The 20853-nt window shown below is 43.2% G+C and overlaps 1 protein-coding gene across 1 annotated transcript in view; it reads left to right on the top strand.

Annotated features, from left to right (window-relative positions):
- The first annotated feature begins 647 nt into the window (after nt 1–647).
- Nucleotides 648–20853, top strand: part of GSTK1 (glutathione S-transferase kappa 1) — a 34249-nt gene continuing 14043 nt past the window's right edge. The window contains exons 1-3 of the mRNA XM_073596244.1: nt 648–778; nt 10927–11008; nt 17454–17582. Of these exons, the coding sequence (XP_073452345.1) occupies nt 710–778; nt 10927–11008; nt 17454–17582 (280 nt within the window). The 5' untranslated portion in view covers nt 648–709. The remainder of the gene's footprint in view (nt 779–10926; nt 11009–17453; nt 17583–20853) is intronic.

Here is a 20853-nt window from a genome sequence, read left to right as displayed (position 1 = left end):
TTTTTACCAAAAATATGTAGAATACATATCGGCCTAAACTGAGAAAAAAAATAGTTTTTTAATATATTTTTGGGGGATATTTATTATAGCAAAAAGTAAAAAATATTGTTTTTTTTTCAAAATTGTCGCTCTTTTTTTGTTTATGAAAATAAAAGCCGCAGGGGTGATCAAATACCACCAAAAGAAAGCTCTATTTGTGGGAAAAAAGGGACGTTAATTTTGTTTGTGTGCAACGTCGCACGACTGCACAATTGTCAGTTAAAGCGCCGCAGTGCCGAACCGCAAAAAGGCCTCTGGTCAGGAAGTGGGTAAAGCCTTCCGGGGCTGAAGCGGTTAAAGAGTATTTTTTTCCCCAAAAAATTAGTTTTAAAGACCACTGCGCAAATGCAAATACAGTGCCACATAAAATATTGCAATGATCGACATTTTATTCTGTAGGGTCTTTGCTTAAAAAAAAAATATATAATGTTTGGGGGTTCTAAGTAATTTTCTAACAAACAAATATGAGACTTGTAAACAAAAAGTTCCAGAAAAGGCCTCGTCAGCAAGTGGGGTATAGAGAGAGCCTGCATGTAGTCTTCCCTGCTGCACTCACTACAGTCACCAGCAGATGGCGGCATGCACAAGGTCAAACAATAACCAGAAGCATAAACTTTGTCCTTTCCCACAATGCTGTGCGGCGTGTGTACTGTATTCAGAGGGAGCAGACATGTCTAAGCGGAGGGTGCTGGAGCTTTTCTATGATGTGGTCTCCCCATATTCCTGGTTGGGGTTTGAGGTGAGAGCCTGCAAGGAGAGTTCCCATTACAAGTCAGCTGTGTGTTCCTGCAGTGGTATCTCTGTATATGGCTGTACTATGTAATGAGAGCAGAGGGGGGAGCAGACTGCTCAGTGACAGTATAGGAGGAGGAGGGAGGAGGTTCTGCTCTTATAATGTATTCTGTTACATTGTGGGGCATCAGCTGTCATGTTTTTCCTTTAATACCCCCCCATGCAGTATTAGTTGGTATGACCCAGGACAATAGTAAGCAGTCACAGTGTAGGACAGACCCCTCCACCTTCCTCTGCACTGTATTCATTCTATATACAATCAGACTTGCACGTTTTTGTGTGTCACTCCATGTGTGTGCACTTTTTTTTTAGCACCGAGTGGAAGTTTTTGGGTGTGTTTTGCACTCCACATGCTTTTCAAAAAAAAAAAAAAATATGACTTTAAAAGATTTTCTGTCCAATTTGGGAGATTGAAAAGATTGTTTGATGCCCCATATACTTAATCATCATATTGATCACTCTGCTGTCCACTGATTGGAATTCCCATCCAGACTGATCAGATTAATTCCAATTGGTTTAAAATCGATCGATCGATCGATGATACAGTATGTGTCTTTTTGATAATGCATAGATCAGATCATATTGTAAAGAATCCTTCAATCCGATCGTTATGTTTATGACCACCATTAGGCTGACTGTAAACTAAACAATCCGGTTGTACAATCTCATTTAGGGTCACCTACATTTAGATTTGTCAGAATTGTGTAATATGAGCACCTACCTAATCTTACCAATCCCGTATCTAATCCACTACATAATTGATGGTAGATCAACCAGATTTCCCATCAGTTATTGTATATAGTGCATGGGCCTGCCTGATTGGAAAGAGACTGAAAGGATTGCTTGTTTGGTGTTGTGTTGTATATTTGGAAAAATCTAAAGGAGATTGTACAATCAGATTGTATAGTGCATTGCTAGCTTTAGTCTGCTCTGTCTCTTTTTTTTTCTATCAAATGCTGACTGCTACCTAGGGTTGCCACCTCATTCCTTTAAACCTGAACACATATGAATTACACAGGTTCTGAGGCTAATTTAATGCAGATAAGGCACCAACTGAGTTTAATTATCACCTTAATCAGCCACAGAACCTGTCTAATTAATATGTGTTCGGGTCTAAAGGGATGAGGCGGCAACCCTACTGCTACCCCCCTAATGCTGGTCATACACTATACAATCTCTGTACAACTTCAATTAAAGATTTACCAAACTATATAATACGAGGACAGACCTAAATTTCGGTTTCTGTCCAATCAGGCAGACCCTTCTACTACATTATTGATGGTAGATCTACAGTGTATGGTCACCTTTACACAACACATAGGAAGGTGGGGCACAGTGCGACATTGGCTTCTACTATAAGCCCTCGTTCACATTGGAGCGGCTTTTCATGCGATTTGACAGGTCCACCCTATTGCGAGCATTCAAATTGATGCAATGCTGACTTTGCGGAGCCGCATCGATTTGAAAAAGTAGTTCCTGCACTACTTTTGCCGATTTCGGGTGCAACTTGCATAGACATCTGTGCATGAAGCCACACAGATGTCTCCCAAGTCGCACCCGAAGTTACACTGACATGTAGCTTTGAAATTTGTGTGATTTCAGATAGTCGCATGATTTCAGAGCCGCAGTCAGTGTGAGGGGTAAAGCCGCTTTCACACGGCAGTTTACTTGCAGCCTCAGAATTCCAGCAGCAAGAATCGGCGGGTTCTTGTGCCAGAAAGACCGAGGCATGTGAATAGCAGCAGCCTATCCACACAAATGACAGGCTGACAGCAGCCACCGCTATTGGCATGTAGCCACATGCAGAGCGATTACGTAATTAGGGAAAGATGCAGCCGGCGACATTCAGGCTCAGACATCTCTGCGTGCAGCTGTATGCAAATAGCGGTGGCCGCTGTCAGCCTGTCTTTAGTTTAGCAGCAGCCACCAAGCCTACTTAATCACATACCCTACCCTGATCATTCCGGCTGCAAGGACTGACTGATTCTTGCCTCTGGAATCTGGTGGCTGCATGTAAATGTTTGTGTTGTGGCTGCATGACCCTTGACCCTCTGTCTGGTTTGTGCTGAATGCCCTGTACTTATCACATGCACCCTCCTAAGAAAACAAAAACCTCTCTAGCAATACACACCAAACTGAGCATGTGCAGAGTGCCCCCAAGGCTCTGTACTGTCAGCAGATGGATTGGGGACTGTGGAAGAAGGGGAGGATCAGAGAAGACAGGATCAAACAGCCTTTTTACACAATGCAGAGGATTAACCCTTTAGGTTCCACAGTGAGTATAACAAGCATGCTTTACTGCATATACAGACTGATTTTACTGTTGTGGGTTTAGTAACACTTGAAATGCTTGTATATGTTTAGGGCTTTGAACAATGTAAAGTGGGTTCATGCTATTGAGGAGGTTACACCTATAGAGAAACCTGATATTACTAGTCAGTCTAAAGTAATAGGATGAATCTGAGCTGATCAGCGGACTGCAGTATGAACAGTCTTGTTACAGCACAAAGTTCTATACAAAGTATATACAGTGAGGGAAAAAAGTATTTGATCCCCTGCTGATTTTGTACCTTTTCCCACTGACACAGAACAAAAACATCCAGAAAAATGCATTTCAAAAAAGTTATAAATCGATTTGCTTTTTAATGAATGAAATAAGTATTTGAGCCCTTCACAAATCATGACTTGGTACTTGGTGGCGAAACCCTTGTTGGGAATAAGAGGTCAGACATTTCTTATAGTTGGCTCCAGGTTTGCACACATCTCAGGAGGGATTTTGTCCCATTCCTCTTTGCAGATCCTCTCCAAGCCATTAAGGTTTCGAGGCTGACGTTTGGCAACTCGAACCTTCAGCTCCCTCCACATATTTTCTATGGGATTAAGGTCTGGAGACTGGCTAGGCCACTCCAAGATCTTAATGTGCTTCTTCTTGAGCTACTGCTTCATTGCCTTGGCTGTGTGTTTTGGGTCATTGTCATGCTGGAATACCCATCCACAACCATTGTCAATGCCCTGGCTGAGGGAAGGAGGTTCTCACTAAAGATTTGATGGTACATGACCCCGTCCATTGTCTCTTTGATGCGGTGAAGTTGTCCTGTCCCCTTAGCAGAAAAACACCCCCAAAGCATAATGTTTCCACCTCCATGTTTGACGGTGGGGATGGTGTTCTTGGGGGTCATAGGCAGCATTCCTCCTCCTCCAAACATGGCGAGTTGAGTTGATGCCAAAGAGCTCGATCTTGGTCTCATCTGAACGCAACATTTTCACCCAGTTCTCCTCTGAATCATTCAGATGTTCATTAGCGAAAAATTTGAAAAGAAAAAAAAGTTTTTTTTTTTTACTTTTTGCTATAATACATATCCAAAATATGTTCTATGTGTGTTCTAACTGTAGGGGGGGTGGGCTGCCAGGGACACCACAGAGATCACTGTTCCCGATCACTGTCACCTGTCAGAACGGGGAATCGCCTTGTTTACAAAGGCAGTTCCCCGTTCTGCCTCTAACAGGCGATCACAAGTCGCCGGCGGACATAGAGTCTGCCCGCCCTGCAGGCACGCTCATGCAGCTGCCTTACAGCTATGGCGATTCGTGCAGGAGAGCCGACCTGCCGCCGTATAATGACGGCGGCTGGTCGGCATGCGGTTAAGAGAGTGCTCCTAATCTCAGCTCATTACCTGTATAGAAGACACCTGGGAGCCAGAAATCTTGCTGATTGATAGGGGATCAAATACTAATTTCACTGATTTAAAATGCAAATCAATTTTATAACTTTTTTAAATGCGTTTTTTTGGATATTTTTGTTCTTATTCTGTCTCTCACAGTTAAAATAAACCTACCATTAAAATTCTAGACTGATCATTTCTTTGTCAGTGGACAAAAGTACAAAATCAGCAGGAGATCAAATTCTTTTTTCCCTCACTGTACAAAGGTCATTCTTATCTGCCTATTTAACTCAGTGTGCATGGCTTATTCTAAGCACTAAACAGTATAATGTCACTAAAACGTATCCATATTCTCCACAAATAATCCATACATATCCTCTAGGAGAAATGCACATTTGTTTGGGTTATGTACAGTGCTCATCCCATGGTCCATAGTCCAGTGAGGTAAGAGAGGGTGTCTGCCTTCCTACATACAGCGGGACTATGGAGAATGAACGTAGCCACCCTCTAACAGGAAGTCACATCACAGCAGCAAAAAAAGGCAATTTGTAGATTTGGAGGAGGCTGAGAGCAATAGAAGGGACTTTTTTGAGTTAAGAATACATACTTGAAAAGATTTTTTTTTTTTTTAACCAGAGTTTACTTGTCACTTTAATACAGGTAAAGAAATATTAATTATACAGAGGAAAAAAAAAACAGATCTGAATGACAACATTTTGCAGCTCAGCCATACGCTTCCCCTGCTGTTCATTTCTGCAACTTGAAAAACCTGCTAAGATCAGAAACGGGTTATGTTTTAGTGTCTTACAAGTAGTGGTATACAGCCTAGAAGTAAAAGACAACAGCTTCCATAGAGGAATTCTCACACTGTATAACAGTTTCTGTTAAAGTGGAACTTTAGTCAGAAAATTAAGTCCCACTAGATCACTTCAGGCTGGCCCCTTTTGCAGGTATAGCTTTGTAAAACATTAAAAATAAGTGAGTATGCTGTTTAACCGCTTCAGCCCCGGAAGATTTTACCCCCTTCCTGACCAGAGCACTTTTTGCGATTCGGCACTGCGTCGATTTAACCGACAATTGCGCGGTCGTGCGATGTTGCACCCAAACAAAATTGACGTCCTTTTTTTCCCCACAAATAGAGCTTTCTTTTGGTGGTATTTGATCACCTCTGTGGTTTTTATTTTTTGCGCTATAAACAAAAAAAGAGCGACAATTTAGAAAAAAACGCACTATTTTGTACTTTTTGCTATAATAAATATCCCCCAAAAATATATATATAAAAAAAAAAAAAAAAAATTTTCCTCAATTTAGGCCGATACGTATTCTTCTACATATTTTTGGTAAAAAAAAAAAAAAAAAACGCAATAAGCGTATATTGATTGGTTTGCGCAAAAGTTATAGTGTCTACAAAATAGGGGATCGGTTTATGGCATTTTTATTATTAATGGCGGAGATCTTCGATTTTTATCGTGAATGCGACATTATGGCGGACACGTTGGACAATCTGTATGAACAGATGATCTGTCAATTCTCCCCTCAGAGAACCGGAAACTGTGTGTTTACACACACAGTTCCGGGTTCTCCGCGTCTCAGCGGTGATCGCGGGAGCCTGGCGGTGATCAAGACCGCCGTGTACTCGCAACGGCACGGGGGGGGGGGGCGCGCGCCCCCTAGTGGTCACAGGGCAAAGCGACGTTACATAACGTCGTTGCGCCCAGCCCTGCCATTCTGCCGCAGTACAACTGCGGCGGCTGTTCAGCAAGTGGTTAAAATCCAGTAATACACCATCTCACCCTGCTCTGCACATGCTCAGTTGCTCTCTATTTTTTAGGCACTGCAGAATTTGTAGAGGCCGATCTGCTGACATTGTTAAAGCAGAATTAAACCATCCTATTCTTAACAGCCAAAGAAGCTGCTTCTGTGCAACTGCCATGGTGCTGCATATCTGATCAGGCTGAGGACACAAGCAAATATGAATTAGCAATTCCTATTTTTTTAAACCAAATCGATGGGTTTAGTTCCTCTTTATGATTTACGGCTTTAGCAAAATGGCGGCCTCCAGCAAGAAGAAACAGGAGCAATGCTGGAGGCAATTTAGAGCACACACTAATTTTGGTAGCATAACTAATAATTTGGAATGTATGTTCCTTGCTAAAAAACATTTATTTTTATAAAGTTGTTATGTGTAAAGTTCCGCTTTAAAGTGGAACTAAACAGACTGAGTTAAATTGGGGATCGACCAATATCGTTTTTTCGGTGCCGATACCATACAGATATTTCGGCCACCTCTCAGGCCGATAACTGATATTGTATGCCGATATTCTGTACATTTAAAAAGAAAACGTTTTAAATTTTATTTTTTTTAATTTTTTTTTATCACTGTTATTGCTGTCACAAGGAATGTAAACATCCCTTGTGACAGTAATAAGTGGTGACAGGTACTCTTTATGGGGGGATCAGGGTCTATATGACCCCAAACCCCTCCTTTGCACTTGAAAGTATTCAAAACGTCAAGATCAGCGTTTTTGAATACTTTATATTTTTTAAAACTGGCGCCTTTAAGATGCCAGTAATCTGGAAAGTGATGTCATGAAATCGCTTCCGGGTTACTAGATCTGAGACCCGAACGAAGCATCGGCTTTGTTCGGGTCTTCGGCCAGCTGTCGGATGTGCCAGCTGGTTGCTCGGGCATCCCGGTGGAACGGGAGAGCCCGGGCAGGAGGGGGGGGCATCCCCTACAGCTGCTTGTAATAACAGCCAAGAGGCTGCTGAGCCGCATCGGTTGTTATTCCAATAAAGCCTACCGTCTGCTCTAAAGAACGGAGAAACCCCTTGAAACAATATCAGTAATATCGGGTACGTTTGTGACCGATACTTCAAAAAAAGTGAATATCGGCCTCACCTATAATCGGCCGATCCCTAATTTAAATGTCTCCCAAAACATGCATACTCTGAGTGATAACCGTCACAGCTGCTTGTGCTAGTAGGTTATATGGGTTCCAATGGCATAGTTCACACCAGTACAGTACGTTCCACTGCTTTTCAGTTTTAGAAATGCTATTTTTCCTGCACAGAACTGTACTGGAATGCGGTAAAACGCATTGAAAAAGTGTTAAAAATGACCATGCAGAAACGTGTTCAGGAACGGATATGGAGGGCATTTTTGTTGTGTGAATGGGCACTAGCGTTCTACTCTCCATGGGATGTGTGGGGGATATACTGTATGTGCTCAGCGCATGTTACAAATTGCTTATTCAAAAAGGACCTAGCAGTAACCCACAGCAATCAGCCTTTTCTTTTAACTAGAAGAGGTTTGATTGATTGCTGTGGGCTATTAACTCTGAATGTGAATGGATCAGTCTTCTTTGTAATCAACTAATATTATCCCTATGAACTTTGTACCACACATACAATATCAGCCCTATAGAACTGTGCGCAAGAAAGACACTGGTTCTATGTCCTCTGAGAAGAGGTATGTAAAAATAGTTCAGCTTGGCACAAACACGCAGAATAAAAATAACATAACCTGATATGAGTTGTTTTGATACTAAACTCTACTACTGTTAAAAAAATAAAATAATAATAATACAAAACACATAACAATAAGCAAACATAAACAGTACTTCAAATTCAGTTGGCTCCTGGGTGTTACTGCCTTTTAACAAAATGTATTAACTGTTATGCCCTGTACACACGATAGGATTTTCCGATGAAAAATGTGTGATAGGACCTTGTTGTGGGAAATTCCGACCGTGTGTGGGCTCCATCACACATTTTCCATCGGAATTTCCGACACACAAAGTTTGAGAGCTTGCTATAAAATTTTCCGACAACAAAATCCGTTGTCGGAAATTCCGATCATGTGTACACAAATCCAGCGCACAAAGTGCCACGCATGCTCAGACTAAAGAGATGAAAGGTATTGGCTACTGCCCCGTTTATAGTCCCGTGTTTTAGGTCACCACGTTCAGAACGATCGGATTTTCCGACAACTTTGTGTGACCGTGTGTATGCAAGACAGGTTTGAGCAACATCCGTCGGGAAAAATCCATGGATTTTGTTGTCGGAATGTCCAATCAATGTCCGATCGTGTGTACAGGGCATAACATTACCTTGCAGGAGGAAAAGTTGTGAGCAGGGCTTTTTTTTCTCAGAGAAGAAGTGCAGTCCAATTCCCCACCCACAACCCCATCCCTGGCCACACCTTTCTTAGAGGAAAGAAATAGTGGTGCCAAAAAATCATAAGTTAGGAATTAGAACTGTGTATTGCACAAGGTGCATAGTTCAGGGATGTGTAACACACAAGGTTCAGGAATGTGTATTGTGCAGTGGTGAGAAGTGTGTATCACATGGGGCGCATAAAAAAAAATAAAAATAATAAAAAAAATAAACACTTACATTCAATGTGAAGCATCATATTATTATTATTATACAGGATTTATATAGCACCAACCATTTGCGCAGTGCTTTACAACATGGGGGCAGACAGTACAGTTACAATACAATTCAATACAGGAGGAATCGGAGGGACCTGCTTGTTAGAGCTTACAATCTAGAAGGGTTAGCCCTTGTGTACAGAGTCAGGGATATGTAACATTACTCATAATGCAGTAGTAAAGTATATTTATTATGCAGTCCAGCATACAGAATGCAGAGCTCAGGAATATGCAATGCAAAACCCATTGTACAGAGTATAGCATTAAGGAGTACCATCCAGAGGCGTTGTAACATACAGCACAGCATAGAGAATATAGCGGTTCTAAGTATGTAATGTACAAAGTATGTTACAAAACCTACATGCTGCGACATTCCATACTCTTGGACACTGAACTCTGTATGCTTTACTGTCCCCCAGCAAATTTCCCTGGTCTTCCCCAAGCAAAAATCCCTCTTCCCTCAAGTTTCCCTCTCTTCCAAAGTAACCATTAAATGCTCATGTCTGCACATCTCTTTGCTTACCTCTGCATCCCCCATCGACAGATTACCTCTGCACCCCTATCCACAGTTCACGTTAGCACCCCCCGTCCACAACTAACCTTAGCACCCTCCAATCCGCAATTCACCTGTGCCGCCCTGTCAACATCTAGCCTCTGCACCCCTCCAGCCAAAGTTTACACCCCCATTCCACAACTCACCTCTGCACCCCCATCCATATTATCTCTGCCCGCCTTCCACATTTCACTTCTGCACCCCCATCTAAAGCTCCCCCCAATACAGAGCTCTTACCTCTGCCACCCCCCCCCCCCCCCCCATATTTCATTTTGCACCCCCAGCTTCCCCCACAGCTCTCACCTCCACAAATTCTCATTTTGCACAGCTTGCCTTCTGCAGTTCTCCCCTCAAATGTCTCCCTTTCCCAGTTCACCTCTCTGCTAAAATCCCCCCACTTTCCCAGTTGTTCTCTCTGCACAAATTCACTTCCCTTCTGGGGACAGAGGCCGGGTTCACACTGCCCCGACATGAAAGTCGCAGTCGTGCAACTTTGACGCAACTTCAAGAATTGCCTGTGTAATCTTTCTTTAATGTTGGATCCAAATCACATCAATTAAGATGAGGATTCGACTTGGCTGTGACTTCCATTCAATTCTATGGGCTGATATAATACAGAAGTCAGACCAAATTAGTGCAGGAAACTTTTCCAAAGTCGGACCGACACAAGTCAGACCAGTTAGGATGGCTCTCATATGAAAACATTGATTTTTACATGTTATGTGACATGCTCTTAAAGTTGGAGCACATGTCGCACCAGTGTGAACCAGGCCAGAAGCTGCCTTCCAAATCAAAACGGGCAGATGAAATTGCTGCTCGAGGACCCGAGGCACTGACCAGGGCAGAAGCCCTGGATGCCCATCACTAGTACAGAGAAGTCGGTAAAGGAAGTCAGCTGTGTAAGAAACTTCCTCTACTGGCTTCTATGCTAAATGAAAGTTTAGAGAGGAGAGGGCTCCCGTAGGTCCCCGGAATGGAGTTCCAGCTGAAAAAAAGCCCCGTAGTGTATTTTTTATTTTTGTTGTTTTGTTTGTTTTTAACAGTGATGCACGCTAGGTGTTTGGCCCCTGTGCAGCAAATTTCTGCATTTTCTACTTCTAGGAGGCACAGGTGCAGCATCCAGCCCCACTACCTACAGTCTGTCACAGCCATATATGTGTTTGGGGCACATGTCCCTGAACACACAGGGCCCTAAACACAAGTACCTCTCGGTATAATGTCCAGCCGTGGTGTATTTTTAGCCTGTCTGGGATTTAATGCACAGGGGCCAAAAAGTGTGTTTGAGGCCTGGCTGGACTAACTTCCTACACAGTGCAGCGTTTTACAGAAAAAAATGCATTTGTGAAACAAAGCATAAAGATGTTATTTAGACATCAGATATGTATGGGTATGTGATAAGATATACGTATGCATGAAATAAATGTTACATTTCTCTTTATATTAGATCATGTGCCGATATAGAAATATATGGAATGTAGATGTTCAGCTTCGGCCTGGATTCCTCGGAGGAATAATGAATGCAACAGGTATGCAAATCAGTGCTGAGCAAAGTACTTTAACCGCTTGCCGACTGCCCCACACAGATATACTGCTGCAGGAGGGCTCTGCGCTGGATCACGTATCTGGTACATGATCAGCACTTTCGGGTAGGGGGCGTGGGGGCCTGCCTCCTCGGCTGTGCTGTGATTTGATACAGTTCAAGCCGATCAGCGGGTCCAGACTAATGATTAAATAGTGACAAAACTGCGCTTTAGGGACTGGCTATAAGGTCAGAAAGCACAGGTTGCTGCCTCCCTTTCCACAAAGTCCCTATAAGGTTCTTTGCACAGTATATAAAAGTAAAGAGTTAGGGTATATTGGCGCTACCTATAAGCATAATATACTGGGATAGCCTAACAGTATATCCCCCCTTACTTAAAGTGATGAATCTATAAGGTGTGTGGGTTATCTAAATTCCCCTTATGGTATAAATAATACCCCAGCAGCCAATTCTATGCCTACTAATCAAAAATTGTAGTATATATGTAACACACGTCAAGTGTCGCACACCATAGAGGGTCCTACAGCGTCTAGAAAAAAAGCCAGAGGCTATATTCCACTGTGTGCATTTGCTAAAAATCATATATTAATGAGGTGATGTGCATATAGATTGCATATACTATATTCATACCATATGCGTTTTAGACATAACTTAAAATCGCATGCAAACAGAACAGCTAGTAAAATCATAGAGCATCCAGCAGTCAGATCTCCAATATATATTATGACAGTCCATATACTGATGTTACTATGACAATATTCAGATTCCCAGTGGTGACTTAGGTGATGAATCAATTTGTCAGGTGACTCTCGTGCTCCCCCTATTGGTTGCCTACTCACCAGCTTTCAGAACCCCACCGGGGGTATAGCGCCTGTGGTGTAGTATGCTGGGTCACTTCACTTGCTGCTTCATCTGGTAGATATTGCTGTGATCAGCTTCCCAGACCCCACGCCGGGGGAATGCTCCTATGTTGAAAAATGGGCCGTCTAGCTGTTGTATATTGTGCTGGGTGACTCCTATATTTTTCAATCCATAGAGGCGTTGCTTCCCCTGTCATATGGAAGGTCCTCCTCGAGGGGTGACAGCAATCCGGTTTCTCAGCGTTCGGCGGTGTTCATGCCTGTACGGGACACTGATTCCAAAGCCGGAAGTGAGGGGAACCTGGCTGCCTGGCGTGGAGCGCAAGGAGGCAAATGAAGTCACCCAGTGGGCGGACCTTGGTGTAGGAAGGAAAGGGAAACTGGGCTACGCACTCTAAGCATACAGCGCCTTCTATAGGCTAGTAGAAGGCGCTGTATGCTTCGAGTGCGTAGCCTAGTTTCCCTTTCCTTCCTACACCAAGGTCCACCCACTGGGTGACTTAATTTGCCTCCGTGCGCTCCACGCCAGGCAGCCAGGTTCCCCTCACTTCCGGCTTTGGAATCAGTGTCCCGTACAGGCATGAACACCGCCGAACGCTGAGAAACCGGATTGCTGTCACCCCTCGAGGAGGACCTTCCATATGACAGGGGAAGCAACGCCTCTATGGACTGAAAAATATAGGAGTCACCCAGCATAATATACAACAGCTAGACGGCCCATTTTTCAACATAGGAGCATTCCCCCGGCGTGGGGTCTGGGAAGTTGATCACAGCAATATCTACCAGATGAAGCAGCAAGTGAAGTGACCCAGCATACTACACCACAGGCGCTATACCCCCGGTGGGGTTCTGAAAGCTGGTGAGTAGGCAACCAATAGGGGGAGCACGAGAGTCACCTGACAAATTGAGTCATCACCTAAGTCACCACTGGGAATCTGAATATTGTCATAGTAACATCAGTATATGGACTGTCATACTATATATTGGAGATCTGACTGCTGGATGCTCTATGGTTTTACTAGCTGTTCTGTTTGCATGCAATTTTAAGTTATGTCTAAAACGCATATGGTATGAATATAGTATATGCAATCTATATGCACATCACCTCATTGATATATGATTTTTAGCAAATGCACACAGTGGAATATAGCCTCTGGCTTTTTTTCTAGACGCTGTAGGACCCTCTATGGTGTGCGACACTTGACGTGTGTTACATATATACTATAATTTTTGATTAGTAGGCATATAATTGGCTGCTGGGGTATTATTTATACCATAAGGGGAATTTAGATCACCCACACACCTTATAGATTCATCACTTTAAGTAAGGGGGGATATACTGTTAGGCTATCCCAGTATATTATGCTTATAGGTAGCGCCAATATACCCTAACTCCCGACTAATGATTGATCGCCGGGACCTGCTAATCGCCTCCATCATTCATGGAAGGGAGCTCTGTGTTGTTAACACAGCGCTCCGATCACTGACAGGCAATCTTGCTGTTTTTTTTGTTCTTTTTTTATTCCCCTCAAAGCAGAGAAAAAACAGCAAGGGTGCTTAGTACAAGCACCACATAACACACACATTACACATTGTTAGGCACACATTTGACCCCTTGATCGCCCCTAGGTGTTAACCCTTTCACAGTCTGTGTCATTACATTACATTACAATTTTAGTGACAGTGTATTAGCAGGTTGCAGTTTGCATATTGCAGGTGCATTTTGCATTTTTAAATACATGCTTTTTATCCATTGAAGTCTATGGAACCAAAAACCAGAAAAAAGTCCCTGGCCCTTTCCATAAAATGCACAGATGTGAACTACATCCATAGGAAACCATGTTAAATGGACTGCAAAACTTTTTTTTCATTTATATTGCAAAAAAAAAAACCCAGTGGTGATCGAATACCACCAAAAGAAAGCTCTATTTGTGTGAAAAAAAATTATAAAAATGTAATTTGCGTACAGTGTTACATGACTTAATCCATATTCCCATCGGACACGTTCCTGGGTAAGCTCTAAAAGATTTGGGTGCTGCAGCAACAACCACCTGGGAACTGGTTCGGAAAGTCACAATGGAGATATTTGCCAGCACACCATGGATCAACATCCAAACGGATTTTATTACATAATCACAACACAAAGCAGTGCACTTTGTCGATCTAGTCGATCCATGGTGTGCTGGCAAATATCTCCACAGTGTTACATGACCGCGCAATTGCCAGTTAAAGTTGCACAATACCGAATAGCAAAAAATGGATTGGTCATGAAGGGGGTAAAATCCTCTGGAGGTTGAGTGGTTAAAAAAAAGACTACTCACTCGTTGACACTATTGACACTTCCTCCCAGGGGAATGAGCACAGAGGTACAATAGTACCCTTTACCCATTCCCACAAAGTTTAAAAAGAAAATGAACACATACATACGAAATATACACATACAGGTTTTAAAAAATTAAAGGTTTTTTAATGTCCCCTGAAGTAAAGGTAGTCAGTACCAGTCACGTTATTCAGCTAGGTAGTCCACGTCCATCACGATGACCAATCGCCCACTGAGGTGTACAGTGTACACACCACGCTTCTGCCACTAAATGACAGATTCCCTGCTGCCTTAATTAAAATGTTACCTCCAGGAATTCCAAGTGATGTCACCTAGGATTTCATGCAGCATTACTGCAACTAGATCTGTCATTTAGCAACAGCCCACCCAAATCCCAGCACTTCAGCGGAGGTTAGATTTGGGCTTGGTGTTTTTGCTGATTTTTGGCTTGTCCACCCAAACTGCTGGCAAATCAAACACAGACAAGCAACATTAGTTAGAGATTAAAGAAAAAGTTTGAAAGTCAGTTAATTTGGACAATAGCAAAAAGCTTTTAGCGGTTTTCCACCTTTCATATTTAATGTTAAAACCACATTCAGTTGTAGCCTAATGCTGACTGGTTAGGTTTCCCTGCTGAGACCTCATCTGAGGTTATGTTTCTTTCAATAAACAGTACTAACACTGCTTTTGATTTTGGATCTGCTTTTTTTTCTCTTTTGGTTCAGTTTGGCTCAGTTTTCAAAAGTGCTTGACATGGATCTGGTCAAAGTCACCCTGGCTGGGAGGTGAAGGTGGAAAACATTTGGTTGCCAAGTCTAATGGTGCATTGATTACCTAGCTCCTTCGATTTCTTCAGCCCTGACCCTGGTTGTGATATAGTTTATACAGTATCTCACAAAAGTGAGTACACATTTTTGTAAATATTTAATTATATCTTTTCATGTGACAACACTGAAAAAATTACAATTTGCTACAATGTAAAGTAGTGAGTGTACAGCTTGTATAACAGTGTAAATTCGCCGTCCCCTCAAAATAATAACACACAGCCATTAATGTCTAACCGCTGGCAACAAAAGTGAGTACACCCGTAAGTGAAAATGTCCAAATTGGGCCCAAAGTGTCAATATTTTGTGTGGCCACCATTATTTTCCAGCATTGCCTTAACCCTCTTGGGCATGGAGTTCACTAGAGCTTCACAGGTTGCCATTGGAGTCCTCTTCCACTCCTCCATGATGACATCACAGAGCTGGTGGATGTTAGAGACCTTGCGCTCCTCCACTTTCCGTTTGAAGATGCCCCACAGATACTCAATAGGGTTTAGGTCTGGAGACATGCTTGGCCAGTCCATCACCTTTATCCTCAGCCCTGCCCTCCAAAGGGAGGGTATCATGCTCTGCTACAGTATGTCACAGTACATGTTGCCATTCATGGTTCCTTCAGTGAACTGTAGCTCCCCAGTGCTAGCAGCACTTATGCAGCCTGTCATGAATCTGCAGTAATATTTTCATGCCCTGTCTGTCTGCTTACCTCTGGTTGTGGATCAGCCTTAGGGCTGCACTCTTACACCTGTCTGCTTAAGTAATCTTCCCTCAAGCATTGCTCCACCCCAGCCTCTAACTGGAAACACTATATTAACCTGTGCACTGCAAGCCAGCCTTGCTGATCAATATTGTGTGTTTGGCTTCCTGCTGTGTGCGCTATGGCTGATTTTGTTTAAAGTCCTTGGCTTGTTCTTGACTATCCTTGTCTGCTTCATACCCTGACCTTTAGTGTGTTCTTTGACTACCTCTGTCTGCTCGTTGCTCCAACCTTTGGCTTATCTCCTGACTATCCCTTGCTGTCCCGGTCTGTTGTTTCCTCTCTATCTCTCTATCCTCCAGTAGCCTACCGTGTGCGTGAGCTGGGTGACCCTGGGGGCCGCAACCTGGAGCCAATTGCAGTGCAGTCCATCCTCGCCACTAAAGGCTCTGGTGAACACCTGCTGGTTTTTATACTCCGCACCCTGGGGAATCTTTTGCTCTAGCTCCCAGTGGCGTCCGTGTTGGTGCTCAAGTGGACCTGCCTTCCTGAACCACCCAGAGTGCCATCCGCAGCAGTCAGCCGTAAGGTCCACTACCTTAACGGTGCACTCCTGACTCCAACGGTGTGCATCTGTTACCTGGCCTCAGGTCACCTGGCACAGCCCCAGACCATGACACTTCTACCACCATGCTTGATTGTAGGCAAGACACACTTGTCTTTGTACTCCTCACCTGGTTACCGGCACACATGCTTGACACCATCTGAACCAAATACATTTATCTTGATCTCATCAAGCCACAGGACATGGTTCCAGTAATCATGTCCTTCGTCTGCTTGTCTTCAGCAAACTGTTTGCAGACTTTCTTGTGCATCTTCTTTAGAAGAGGCTTCCTTCTGGGAAGAAAGCCATGCAGACCAATTTGGTGCAGTGTGTGGCGCATGGTCTGAGCACTGACAGGCTGACCCCCACCCCTTCCATCTCTGCAGCAATGCTGGCAGCACTCATACGTCTATTTCCCAAAGACAACCTCTGGATATGACGCCGAGCACGTGCACTCAACTTCTTTGGTCGACCATGTCGAGGCCTGTTCTGAGTGGATTCTGTCCTGTTAAACCGCGGTATGGTCTTGGCCACCGTGGTGCAGCTCAGTTTCAGGGTCTTGGCAATCTTTTTATAGCCTAGGCCATCTTTATGTAGAGTAACAATTCTTTTTTCAGATCTCAGAGAGTTCTTTGCCATGAGGTGCCATATTGAACTTCCATTGACCAGTATGAGAGTGAGAGCGATAACACCAAATTTAACACATCTGCTCCCCATTCACACCTGAGACCTTGTAACTCTGAGTCACATGACACCGGGGAGGGAAAATGGCTAATTGGGCCCAATTTGGACATTTTCACTTAGGGGTGTACTCACTTTTGTTGCCAGCGGTTTAGACATTAATGGCTGTGTGTTGAGTTATTTTGAGGGGACAGCAAATTTACACTGTTATGCAAGCTGTACACTCACTACTTTACATTGTAGCAAAGTGTCATTTCTTCAGTGTTGTCATATGAAAAGATATAATAAAATATTTACAAAAATGTGAGGGGTGTACTCACTTTTGTGAGATACTGTAGGTGAATACTTCATGTAATGGTTACGTCAGATCATTCAAAAACTGTGAAAATACTATGTGTATAAGATATACATTTTATTATTATATATCTATTTAACTTTTTTTTTATAGGTAATTCTCCACCTGCAATGGTTCCCAAAAAAGGAATATACATGCACCATGATCTGGTGAGACAAGCTGAATTCTGTGAGGTTCCTCTGAAAGAGCCAAGTGACTTCGCTCATGTAATGTTTAGAAAAGGTTAGTCGTTTGCCGATTTTGGTCAGTGCTTTTTCTGAGAAATAATCGTATAGGCGATCAATGCACAAAATCTGCATCAAATACAGCAATTTTGTTTGCATGGCAAATAATCAGGTTACCTATGGTTATTCAGAGGTTTTAGTGCCCACTATGTGGTCTTAAGGTCCTTTCACACTGATCCATTTTTGCTGCGCTTTAGGTGTTTAAAGCTGAAAGAAATGCATGACAAATGTATTCCTTTTAAATCTTATGGAATAGTTCACCTCAATGCACTGCAGGTGCTGTGCATTCTTTACCCACTTCCCGCCCGGCCTATAGCAGAATGATGGCCGGCCAGTGGTTCTGATATCCTGACTGGATGTCATATCAGTCTAACACACTGCATCTCTGATCATGGTATGGAGGCACCTTACCATGTGATCAGCTGTGACCAATCACCAATCGCGTGAACCAGGAAGTGCCAGTAAATTGGGGGGGGGGGTCTGTACTGATAATCAGCACATTGATTATCAGCACAGCCCCATCAGATGTGCCACCACAGCTGCCAATAAGTGTCCATCAGCTGCTAGTCAGTGCCCCATCAGAAACGGATGTCAGTGCCAATCAGCGCCCAGCAGTAACACCTGTCAGTACCTCATCAGTGCTGCCCATCACAGCCGCCTGTCATTGCCTATCAGTGCCCAACAGTGCTGCATATCAGTGCCGACCAATTCTACATATCAGTGCTGCCTCATCAGTGCCTGTCAGTGATGGAGAAAACAGAATTTTTATAACCGAAACTAAGAAAAACTTTATTTTTTTCAAAAATGTCGGTCTTTTTTAGTTTAGCAAAAAATAAAAACCCCAGTGGTGATCAAATACAACCAAAAGAAAGCTCTATTTGTGGGAAGAAAATTATAAAAATTTAGTTTGGGTGCATTGTCATGGGGGAACCCCATGACTAGGTCCCAGTGACGAAACATGTCGGGGCGTGGCTACACGGCAATCTCGTACGTGAGTTAGAAGGGAGAGTGAAGGAGGAAGGAGAGACGGGCACGGAGCGAGGGTCAGTGTATGAGCACGGAGGACTGTCTGCTGCGGGCTGGTGAGGCGATCGTCGGCGTTCATACTCCCTGGGTCCGCCGTGGCCATGCATTGTTGAATCACTGTCTGCTGCATGTTTCGCTGTGATATCTGGCTGCTATGTATCGATCTGCTCATTGATTTTATTTACCATGTGAGTGTATTAGCGTTTGTTTTGAATAAATCCTTTTAAAACGGTACTACACTATTGGAGCATTTCTTCTCATCCTTTATGTGAAACATCATCCTAAGGAGAGGGTCCGGAATATATAGCAGTGGATAACAGTGGTCGCTGTTTAACCCCTATAAGAGTGGGTTGAGGCTTATTTTGGCCAAACACGAGAGTGGGAGGCCTTTACAGCTGGTGAGTTTGAAATGCACAAGGGAGTGGAATCACGTCACTGAGGTGTGGTGGACATTTGGATTTACAGCACTGTCGAGTGGAGACACTTTTATTTTGGAATTGCCTTCCTATTTTGTCTATTTAGTCTGCATACTTGTTCCAGGTCAGAACATAACATGATAGCCAGCAGCTAGTATTTTGAAAAGGTCATCTGTAACAGCCTCCATATTTTTAAAGTATAGATTACATTTTATGTAATTGAGGATTTTATTGAAGGGCCACAATACATCAATTACATAATTTTCATAGATTGGTGTGAAAGATTTGTTTCCAAGTGCAGAGGTATGGATTTCAGTAGGAAGAGTCCAAGCACCCCTTTTGTAGCACTAATAATTTGGTGGCAGGGTCAGTTACCCAATTTTATAAAGTTTATCCAATTTTTACATCAAATAAAATAGTCTCCTGCCTCCTGGTCACAGTTTTTGGGTGGAATTTTTCTGGGCTTTTCCAGCTGAGACACATCGGTGCCAGTTGACCACTCCTCCAAATAGCAGTGAATGTGACTTTAGGCAAACATTTACTAGTGGCAAATTATTTGTTGTATATTAAAACACATTTACCTTCAGTGAATGTTTGGTAAATGTCATATTCACTGCTTTATAAATCTGCCTCAAGTTATAGAGGGGTGTTAAATTCCCCTGTAAAAATGACTCTTGCATTATGCCCTACCCCCCACTGCAAGGGTTAAATCCATTTTTTAATTTTTAGTCTAGGGGATTAAAATAAGCAGTTAAATCGACTTTATTCAACATTACCCCAAAAGCCAGCGCTCTTCTCCACTCCCTGACATCCTGTGATGTTGGCGGGTCTGTGCCATCGATGCAGGACTGCTAATCCGTTATTGTATGTGATGAGAAAAAAACAGAAAAAGTATTTCTGCTTATTTGTATCCCACTAGGCAAGCCTTTCACTCTTGCAGTGGTGGTGAGTCCGCGGTAAGGGTAAAGTGTCTGCTTTCCAAAGTTGGACTTTTCACATGTAAAGATATGGGGATCATTTTATCACTGTTATTGCTGTCACAAGAAACATAAACATCCCTTGTGACAGGTACTCTTTTTGAAGAGATTGGGGGGGTCTATAAGACCCCAAACCTCTCCTCTGCACTTCAAAGTATTCAAAATGTCAAGATTGGTGTTTTTTAATACTTTATTTTTTAAAACTGGCGCCTTTTAAAATGCCAGTAATCCAGGAAATGATGTCATGACATCGCTTCCGAGTCACTAGATCTGAGACCCGAACGAAGCATCAGCTTTGTTCGGGTCTTCGGCCAGCCGGCGGACGTGCTGGCTGGTTGCTTGGGCCTCCCGTTGGTACAGGAGAGCCCGGGCGAGTGGTGGGAGGGGAACGTCCCCTCCCGCTGCTTGTAATTACAGCCAAGCGGCTGCTGACCCGCATCGGTTTTTACAATAAAACCGACTATTGGCTCTAAAGAACGGTACCGGGGTGATGCATGGTAAAACCCCTTGAAGTAATATCGGTCAGTAAATATCCGCCGCACCGATAATTGGTCGATCCCTAGTTGGAGGAACTAATTAAAAGTACAGTTAACTGTAAGCGTGCTTGTTACATGGCTGCTATAATTGATTCGTCCAGTAGATGGCAACAAGCTCAAAGTGAATATTGTCACATTTGGTAACATGTAGAATTTTGTCTCTAGACACCATTACTCAAAGCTCAAACATGGAGGGAAAAAAAAGCTCCCTTACAGTGGGGTTGCCCCTTCATTTCAAGAGTAAAATTCTTGTTTAGCTCTATGGGGCCCCAAAAAGCAGTTTTAATGACCTGATCGCCAGTCCATGCAGGCTT

The sequence above is a fragment of the Aquarana catesbeiana genome, linkage group LG08, assembly GCF_042186555.1.
Source record: "Aquarana catesbeiana isolate 2022-GZ linkage group LG08, ASM4218655v1, whole genome shotgun sequence".
Lineage (NCBI taxonomy): Eukaryota > Metazoa > Chordata > Amphibia > Anura > Ranidae > Aquarana > Aquarana catesbeiana.
Note: the sequence above shows the minus strand (reverse complement) of the source record. Positions and strands in the feature narration are given on the sequence as shown.